We start from the raw sequence: 9490 nt of genomic DNA on the forward strand, positions 1-9490 counted from the left end.
AGAACCTAATCCTGTATTTCCCCTACGACAAACGGTTCAGTACTTACTAATTCAGTGTTTACCGTGACTTTCTAGAACATAACTACCACAAATAACAAGAATCAACCGTACTTGTAAAATAGTGAAACACACATTGGACTTTCCAGCACAAAATCACATCAAAGAAGGTTGTGGCAGAAGAGGAGGCGGGGGACTGAAACTAAGCTCACAGGCAAGAAACTGTTTAAGGGTTTTATTTTAAACTAGAAAATAATAGAGGAGTTAACGCTAGTATCTTTCCGAGGTAAGCCAATGCATCAGTAAGTCGCCCCACGGTAGACAGAACACTGGACTGGAAGTGGGGGGACCTAGTTGCTGGTCTCAACTCTGCAAAAAATTAACTTAGGCAAGGGGGTTTCTTCATCTGCCGGAGGGACGTAAATCTTGTAGCAAGAAGTCACGTTTGCCATAATTATTATCTACAAAAGGTTGTCATATAAATTATCTCATTGGATAAGCTCTATGGCTGCTTCTTACTCCAAAATTATATAACTTAAGAAAGAGAACTGCTCCGCCAAAACAGAAAAAATAATATCAAGTGTTTACAATACTGAGAATTTTCCTCTGGAATGTCTACATTAGTCAGAGAGGGGATTTCAAATATAAGAACTAGACAACAGCTGAAGGCTTATTTTTATTTATTAAATCACTATCTTCTTTTTCAAAGTGAAAAAGAGAAAAAAGCACTCCCAGTAGACAGCCATCCTTGCCTCGGGCCCCAATTTTGTACATGTGAAGAAGCAAACGCACCGCTAGATGGAGCAGGAACAAAAGACATCCATTCACCGTCTTCGTAGTTCAAGGAACCCCAGCAGCCTTCAAGAAGTCTTGAAAGATCACCTTCTGAGTAAATGGAAGCTTAGTGAAGCTTGCTGAGTTACTTCAAGAATCTAGAAAAATCCTCAGCACAATCAGAACTAGAGCTTCATTCAGTTACTTACCCTGTGTTCTTTCCACAAACCCACGCCGACTGGGGAAAAAACTTTTCCCCTCTTACTTAGAGAACGTGACTAGCAACAGCGCAGTTCAGTTTTTTCACATTTCTTAACTATAACAGGGGTAGGAATTTTATTTGTTAGACAACATTGAGGGACTATACTTTAGGTAATAGGCTGAGATGCTGTAGACTACACTTTCACAAATTTACTGACTAGGTACTCCTAACTGACCCCTCAGGAGTGGGCTGGGTACCACCCTGAAAATTTGCCTTTATAACGCAGGCCGCTGGCCTCTGCCAGCAACAGCTGCCAGAATCGCAGTTCTAAGGAGGCGGCACTGACTTGGCACGAATCCACACGCAAGCCTGGAGTGAGGTTTTGGGGGTGCGTGGGCAGAACGGCCCGACGGTTGTTTCCTTTAACCCAGTGGGCCTTCAGCTTATTTTCTTTTCTGAAAGAAAACCAAACCCAATTCTTTGGGAAGCAGGGGATACAGCTTTCCTTGTAAATTTCTTTTCCGTCTGTCACCACTTAATACTTTGCATCCAAAGGCAGAGGCAAATAAGATGAAAAGCAACGACCGTGAAAGGACATAACTTTCATTGTTTTGAGAACATACATCTTCTAGTTAACAAATACTTAACGAAACGTTTAACCATCTCGCAAAAAAAATCACTGCTCTTTCACACCCGATTGAGGGAACTGGTCGAGATCTCCTTTGGGAGAGGCAAAAACCTCAACAGAAACCGCACTGCAAGAACTACGATCTGATACAAGAAACGGTAACAAAACCAGAGGAGGGTTAATAGGATACAAAACCGCAGGCACGAACGGCTAGCTGGCTACTCGGCTCATTGCCCACTCATTTGGGCCAGTTCTGGAGGTGGCTTGACGAGTCCTGCCAATCTGCACGCACCCAGGTCCAATCTGCAGATCCGAGGTCCAGAGGCCCACCAGTGGCGGCGAAGGGAGGGGGTGGCGCACGATCAGAGTCCCCCTTCCAGGAGGAAGGCGGACCCGCGCCTCCGCAGCCCCCCAGCAGGCTGCACGTGTTTGAGCCGAGTCCCGGGTGCACGTCCCACAGCTCAGGGAAGCGCACCGCGCGCGGGGACCCGCTCCGTTCCTCTCCCTGCGGCCAGAGCCTCGTCCCTGGCCCCCGAGGCACCCGCGGCTGACAGAGCCCAACTCTTCGCGGCGGCATTGGGCGCCTCCGGAGAAGCCCCGGGCCGACCGCGGCCTCCAGGCGGGGCGCGGGGGCTGGGCGGGCGAGCCGTCGCAGGGTCCCGGGAGGGGCGAGCGAGCCAGCGGCTGACATTTTTTGTTTACTCCAGACTGGATGGTAAGTGGCGGTAGACCGAGGCTTTTCCGCCCGCTGAAAGTCAGCGAGAAAAACAGCGCGCGGGGAGCAAAAGCGCGGCGCCTCCGCCCAGCTCAGTTAGGGTTAGACAAAACGTGACCGCCGCCCCGCCCAGACCCACTCTCCCCCACCCGCCGCGTGCCTGGCCGCACCTCCTTATAAAGGGAGCACCGCCGCCCGCGCCCATTGGCCGAGGCCCGCCTGCCGGAGCTATCGCGAGAGCCGCCCTCGCGAACTTTTTTTCAAAAGTTCTATTTCCGGCCATGAGGACGGTCGTCGCCCCTCCCCCACGGTATTCGGGAGAAGATTCGGGTCGTTTCTTCCGACCTTCTTTAAAGGTGAAAACTACCTTCAGTGCTTACGAGCGGTGTTTTTCTCCCTTACAGATCAGGCGCGGTGTACGCTACTGTATTAAGAAAACGGAATTCGTGGAAAAATCTTAGGGCTGGGGAGACAAAAACAGTGATTCTCAATTCTGATCATCACGTTTGTTAGGGAGCTTTAGGAATATACGTACCTGAGCAGCACTGACTAAACCAGACTCTTGGGCTGCCTACGTGTTCCTGTCCTGCTCCCTTCTTCTTAGAAGGCCTTCTCTTCTTCAACTTTTTGAGCAGAGGATGGGTTTTATTAGGTGTAACTACTTCATTCTTAATCTTAACATTAACCGCATCTCCCTTTAATAGGAAATAAAGGCTTTCATTCATTGACTTTGCTTTACTGTTGTCTCATAATCAGGTTTTTTAACCTCCATTTTTAAGAGGAACGGTCCACCATAAATTGTACCGGGTTTTTATAATGGCCGGTCTAAGGCTGTTTTTCATTTAACTGGCTGATCTTAAAAGTTAGACTTGTGTGTTCAGTTGGGTGAACTCCGTGGAGTTGGAGTTACTGGCGCCCCAATCTGAGAGAAAAGTAAAACGTTAGAGGGGTTGATTTGAGACGGTTTAAGATCAGGGAAAATACAACTGAAAGGAATTTTCACATTGTGTGCCCTTTCCCTGGATTACCTGAAAAGAATCATCTATGACCTTGTGGAAGAGGCTACAGTCTATACAGAATAATCCAGACTAGTTTTTGGTTTAACTGCCTGAAAGACCAAGATTAAAGATTATGCACCCACCTAACCTAGCAAGCTACTTTGGGATTGCTTTACGTTTAAATCTCTTAACCTCTTTAAATCTTAATTTAATTTGTAAAATGGGAAGAATACTTGTCTTGCCCATCTCTCTGGGATGTCGAAGTTTAAATTAGATAAATGTATGGTTAGCCCTATTTTCTTTTAGAAAAAAGCTCTTTAAGAATTCTTAAGTGAGGAGCTTGGGATCCTTCTCTCTACAGTGCTTGTGAATCTAGCAGTGCACCATCCACTGTGCAAACTGCCCTCAGATAATCATATTCTACACCCTGTCCAATCGAGTAGTGTTGCTTACAATCACTTCACAAGTGTTTGATTCAGGTCAAACTGAGTTACGTCCTGCTGCTTGTACATGTCCATCATTTTTGCACCTTAGAAGCTTTTCCCTAATGTTCCCTCTGCCAGCACTGTGCTCATGGTCAATATATATCTACATACCTACTGGGAGTGCACCATAGAAGGCATCAAGGAAGGGACAGAGATGAAAAGAGAAAGCCCACAATCCCTGTCTTCTAGGAACAGATCTAGTGAGGGAGAAAGACAAGCAGACCTTATCAAGAGAGAGAAGACTGCATAAATTAAGTGGTCAATACCAGTACAAGAAATACAATGTGCTGCAGGAAACAACCAATTTTGACTCCGTGGAGGAAGCAGCATGAGCTGGACCTATAAATTATCTAATTCGATAAGCAAAAAATAACATATTTTTTGTATTTTAAAAGTGCCTGTAGGGACATCGTCTCATTTGAACTTCATGACCCTGTGAGACAGATAGGGATTAGCAGCCCCACTTATGGAGGAGGAAATTGATCTTTAAACAATTTGCTTAAGTCAGGCAGCTAGTAGGTGGCAGGGCCTGGACCTAAACCCACATATGCTGCCCCTAAATTCAGAGGGAAGGGCCCTCCATTCGATTTAAACTCCAGCTGTCCTTCGAGCCCAGCCTCAAAGCTAAATCTACATACCAGAAAGTCTCCTTGCCCTCGAGGTATTTTCCCTCCTAGGAAGCCCCAGAGCATTTTGTACTTGTCTTAGGATACTAAATCACTTTCTACTTTGTATCATTGTAATTAAGGTATGAGTTTCACCTCTTAGACTTAACTGCTGGCTTCTTAAGGACAGGATCTGTCTCCTGATTTAGTAATCTCAATTAGCACAATGCTTTGCATAGAGCAGATACTAAATATTTTGAGTTATGTCAGTCCTGCCATCATTCTCTCAGCTACCCAGGTCATTTCAGACCCTTCTTTCTCTTTCATATCTATCTAATTAAGCACCAAGACTTGTCAGTTTTTCATAATTTCTTAATTCCTTCTGCTTATAATCTTGAGTGTAAGACTTGACTGCTTTATATCTAGAGCAGTAACTTTTTAACTGATCACCAAATCTCCAGGGCCTTCCCAGTCCAGCTTATCCTCCAAACTACCACCACATTCATCTTAACTTAATTTCCTTATGTCTCCTGCTTTTAAGTCCTTACTTGTTCCCCTTTGCCTTAGGACACTGAACAAAACCTTAATTTGCCTTCCTACTCATTGCTTAGTCTGCTCTATATAAGTCTTCATTTTAGCAAAACTGGTCTATTAAACATGCCTTGAATATGCTTTGTTCATTCTCAACTCTAGTCCCTTGCTCATTTCCATTATGCTTTTCTGGATTCCCCCCTCCCCCCCCCCCCGCCCCCATCTATCATCCATGATGGCACACCTCTGCTACGAAATCTTTCCTCATAGCAACCTTCTTTCCATAAACTCCGACAAAATTAAATCTATATCACCCATTTGGCACATATTATTTCGTACTACAAATTGCTGTCTCTCCAAGGGAAATGTAAGATCTCCAAGGTCAAGAATAATGTTTCCTCTAGCGTTTAATTTGGTTCTACTCAATAAACATGTTGTTTGACTGCTTCACCATAATTTTCTCCCATTATAGAAATGCACTAGAGACATGAACATTCCAACAATTGAAATACTTTGTTCTCCCAGAAACATTTAATTCCCAAAAGTTTTCTGTCACATATACTCAAAACATTTTCCTCTAGCCATTTTATGTGTATTCAGAAGCATCTTTGGTGTACTATGTTGGGTCCAACTTCTTTAAATTCTGCATCAGTGATCCACATGTCCTGGAAGGCAGACAGGGATGCAAGAATAGAGCCTCCCATCCACACGGATATTTTCCTTTCTGGGGGAGCTATCACCTGCACAGGGGTGTTGGCAGGCACCATCTTTGCTATATCCTTCACTAGCCGCTTGTCTAAACCAGGGAAAGAAGTTGATCCCCCAGCAAGGATAATATTGGAAAAAAAGGAATTCCTCAGATCTGTGTCACATCTCATTATGCTGCTGAAGCACATCTTATCGATGCCAGGGCTCTCAAGGTTCATGAGACGTGGAGAGAAGAGGGCCTCTGGACAACGAAAGAGCTGGTCATGGAGCTTGATCATCTTCCCATCAGGTAGTTGATAGACTCTCTCTATAGAATCAGGTTTCTTGGCCATTTCCTCTTCAAAGTTCATCGCCACGTAACAAGAGGTTTCCTTAATATCTGCAACAATCTTTCTGTCCGCAGCACTAAGCAGCATGATGCCATGGTCCTTCAACAGCATCATGAGGTAGTTGGTGAGGTCAAGGCCTGCCAGGAATAGCTGCTGGACACCGTGAGGCAGACAGTAACCCTCAAAGATGGGTACACACTGGGTAACCCCAGCACCTGAATTCAGCACAAAGCCAGTTGTGAGGCCAGCAGCAAAGAGAGCCAGCACCCCCTGGATGGACATATAGAAGGCAGGAACCCTCAGTTGCTCAAAAAACACTTCAGTGATCTGTTGCCGCTTGGCCAGTGGGTTCAGGGCTGGCTCTGTAATCAAGACTGGGCCCTCACTGGGCTTTAGCTTCAGGTTATTGTCATACATATGATTCCACATGATCTCCATGTCTCCCCAGGAAGTAATGAGACCACGCTCCACTGGGTAGCTGTAGGAAGAGCAATAAGATAAATAGCAACTTTTAACTCTTCTAGTTCCTACTCTGTTCAAACCTGAGTTAATCCCCATGTTTATTAGCAGTATCCCTTTATAGGGAGGGACTACCACACTCTCTCAGAGAATAGTTAGCACAACTACCTTCCTCTGCAATTTTCCTTGCTTTCCATTTACCCCCTTTCGAAGACCCTTTTGACTTAAAAAAAAAAAAAAAGGGAAATCTTCACACAATAGTACAGTTTTAGCATCAATTAATTGAAGAAAATAACCCGAATGACAAAGGTACCTTGAATTAAGTAACATTATTAAATGAACTCGTATTTTATGAACGATAACTTTACACGTTTGGATACATTTGTGCAGACGCAGAGAGCAAGCAATGTTCCCTCTTTAGATGTTTGGTACCCTCTGAGATTTGGGGTCCGCGCGTTTGCACTAACGCAGGCTGGCTGTGATCTTCCTGCTGGTCGCCCCTGGTCCTGTCTCTCATCCTTGCGCCCCTCCCTTGGGCTCTCGCTCCTTCCGCTGCACCCCGGCCCTGCCTGCGGGGGCACGGCGGTACCTGATGGACAGCGAGCTTCTGCGGTCCTGCGCCTGGTCGCCCACGCACACCTCCAGCGCGCCCTCGGCCGACCCGCTGTGGCCTTTGGCGCGGCCGATAATGTTCGGGTAGACAAACTGGGGCTCCCGGGAGCCGGCCAGGCCCGCCTTGATCACTCCCGAGCCATTATCGATCACCACCGGTAGCTGGTAGTAGCTCATGCCGCCGCCTCCGGAGCCCGGCCGCTGCGGCCGCCCCGGCTGCAGGCTGCGCGGGGAGAGCGGACAGCGCTCGGCGCAGCCCCCGGCGGTGTTGCCAGGCCCCAGGGATGCGCGGGGCCCACCGCCTGGAACGCCGCGTCACAAAGGCCCTGGCGGGGCCCCGCCGAGCCTGGCTGGTGCGGGCCGGGGGCCAGGGAGCCCAGGCACCTTGGACTCTGCGGGCGCGACGTGCTCGTCGGGTCTGGGCCTCTCCCCACCCCTGGGAAGCCGGGAATACCACTATCAACAACACTGATTTTCCTCCCCAAAGATACAAACCTAACCCTTCACAAGAGGCTTTCTCTAACAGCTCGATGAGCCATAAAAACAGTTTTATTTCCCAAGGCCTTTGAATTCTGGTTAATAGATGTTTGTTCTGGGGCCTGAGAGAAGCTCTGAAATGCTCCCTTAAAACCGGGAAAAGGTGGAAAGATTTGACAAGAAAAGTTGTGCTTCTGAAACCCTCGTCAACTTCTAAAAAGAGAAAGGAAAAAAATGCTAGGATTTAAATTGATTTTAAATACTTTTATTATTGTCTCTATATACTGGGCAATACTTTGTTGTGTTTCTTTTCTGTGGTTTCTAAGCAAAATGCACTCAAAACCAAAAGGGCAGCATCTCGCTTTTTAATTTTTTTAGCAATCTCATCGGGATATCCCCCCGTGTAATACGGAAGCCCATTCTCTTTCTCTAAAAATTCTTGGTCTCGACATAAGAACGTGTCTGCCTCTGCAGGCAAAATGATAGTCCTTCGGTTAAATGAAGTTCAGGCTTAGAAAAATTTAAGTACATCGTGTGCCAAAAACTGCATCTAGGTGTCTGATTTTTTTTACCCCCTCAATTTGCACACTCTGAGGATTTTAAAACAAACACGCAAGTTAGAACCTCTGGCTGGTCTACAGAAGCAGGGAGGAAATTCAAAAGCTATTTACACGTCTCTCTCCACCAGAGGCTGAAAAAGCCGCTTTCTCGCTAACCGAGTAGCAGCTCCGGGGTTTGGTGCTGCGCGGCCCGCCGACACCCCGCAACTCGCCGGGGACTCTCTGCATCCCGATGCGGGGAAAAGATACGTAAGACTTCTTTCCCATAAAAGAATGGGTACCCGAAGGAAGGGCAACTAGCGGGCGCTTGATTTCTACAGTGGTACCCAAGAGGCTTTAAAAAAAAGTGCACACATTCCAACTTTTGAAATCGTAGCAATGTTCAATTGGACAAATGGTTCTTTTCCCTTTTCTGTTTTCTTTCTGTTAAAAACTACATTAACCTTGTTTAACTCGACATGAAGAGCTTGTGAACTTCACTTACAGTATCGATATCAAGAACTTTCTGAGGGTTTTCAGCCAGCTGGGTTTCCGTAGTGTAGTGGTTATCACGTTCGCCTAACACGCGAAAGGTCCCCGGTTCGAAACCGGGCGGAAACAACGTTTTCCTAGCTGGATGATGGGATATTCATCAATCACGCTGGCTGTTTAAGTAAAGACACAATCGTTTGTTTTTAATTTCAGGTGTACATCATATCTTGACACATATAGACTGCATCATGTACCACCAAAATCTAGTTGCTATCCGACACCGTACACACTTGCCTCTTTACCCCTTTTGCCCTCCCCCGCCCCCTTCCCCTACAGTAGCCACCAATGTGTTCTCCACATCTATGTTTACCTGCCACATACGAGTGAAGTCATATGGTAATTGCCTTTCTCACCTGACTTATTTTGCTTAGCATAATACCCTCAAGGTCCATCCATGTTATCCCAAACGGCAAGATTTCATAAAAGACATAAGCTTGATAGTAACTTGCAGAACCTTGGGGATTTGAACTTTAAACTTGGGTGTCATTTTATCTGTTTCCCAAATGTTTTCATTGACGGCTTGCCACGTGGAAGTGCCCGAGACTTCAAAAGAATTTTTTTTATTCAACTCACAACCTGATACTGAAAAAATAATGTAATGTACACCCCAGAAAGGGAGACCAAACACTATAAAAATAGCCCTGTCGCCTCCTGAGCACTTTGTATTGCAAGTCATTTGGTTTTCCATTTGTTTTCCCCTTGAGATTGCAGATTTCTCTAAACGCCAGAGACCATGTTTTATTCTTATTCTATATACTTGCGTCATGCTTGACACCTGGTACAGACTCATATTTCTGAATTAATGAATTACCGAAAAGGGTTCCAACAAAAATAAAAGATCAAAAAGAAAATTAGAAAGATGAAATCAACAAAGAACCA

General features: G+C 45.9%; 1 protein-coding gene and 1 non-coding gene across 2 annotated transcripts; one reads left to right on the forward strand and one right to left on the reverse strand.

Moving 5' to 3' along the window:
- Window positions 1-5444: 5444 nt before the first annotated feature.
- Window positions 5445-7532, reverse strand: ACTRT3 (actin related protein T3). The gene is made up of 2 exons (XM_001491136.5): window positions 7021-7532; window positions 5445-6450 (listed from the first exon to the last, which is right to left on the reverse strand). Exons 1-2 carry the CDS (start codon window positions 7218-7220, stop codon window positions 5532-5534), a joined length of 1119 nt encoding a protein of 372 aa, XP_001491186.1. The 5' UTR covers window positions 7221-7532; the 3' UTR covers window positions 5445-5531.
- A 1075-nt stretch (window positions 7533-8607) lies between these two features.
- Window positions 8608-8680, forward strand: TRNAV-AAC (transfer RNA valine (anticodon AAC)). Its single transcript has one exon. It is a non-coding gene; the product is annotated as a tRNA-Val (tRNA).
- The last annotated feature ends 810 nt before the right edge of the window (window positions 8681-9490 follow it).

The sequence above is a fragment of the Equus caballus genome, chromosome 19, assembly GCF_041296265.1.
Source record: "Equus caballus isolate H_3958 breed thoroughbred chromosome 19, TB-T2T, whole genome shotgun sequence".
In the NCBI taxonomy this organism is placed as follows: domain Eukaryota; kingdom Metazoa; phylum Chordata; class Mammalia; order Perissodactyla; family Equidae; genus Equus; species Equus caballus.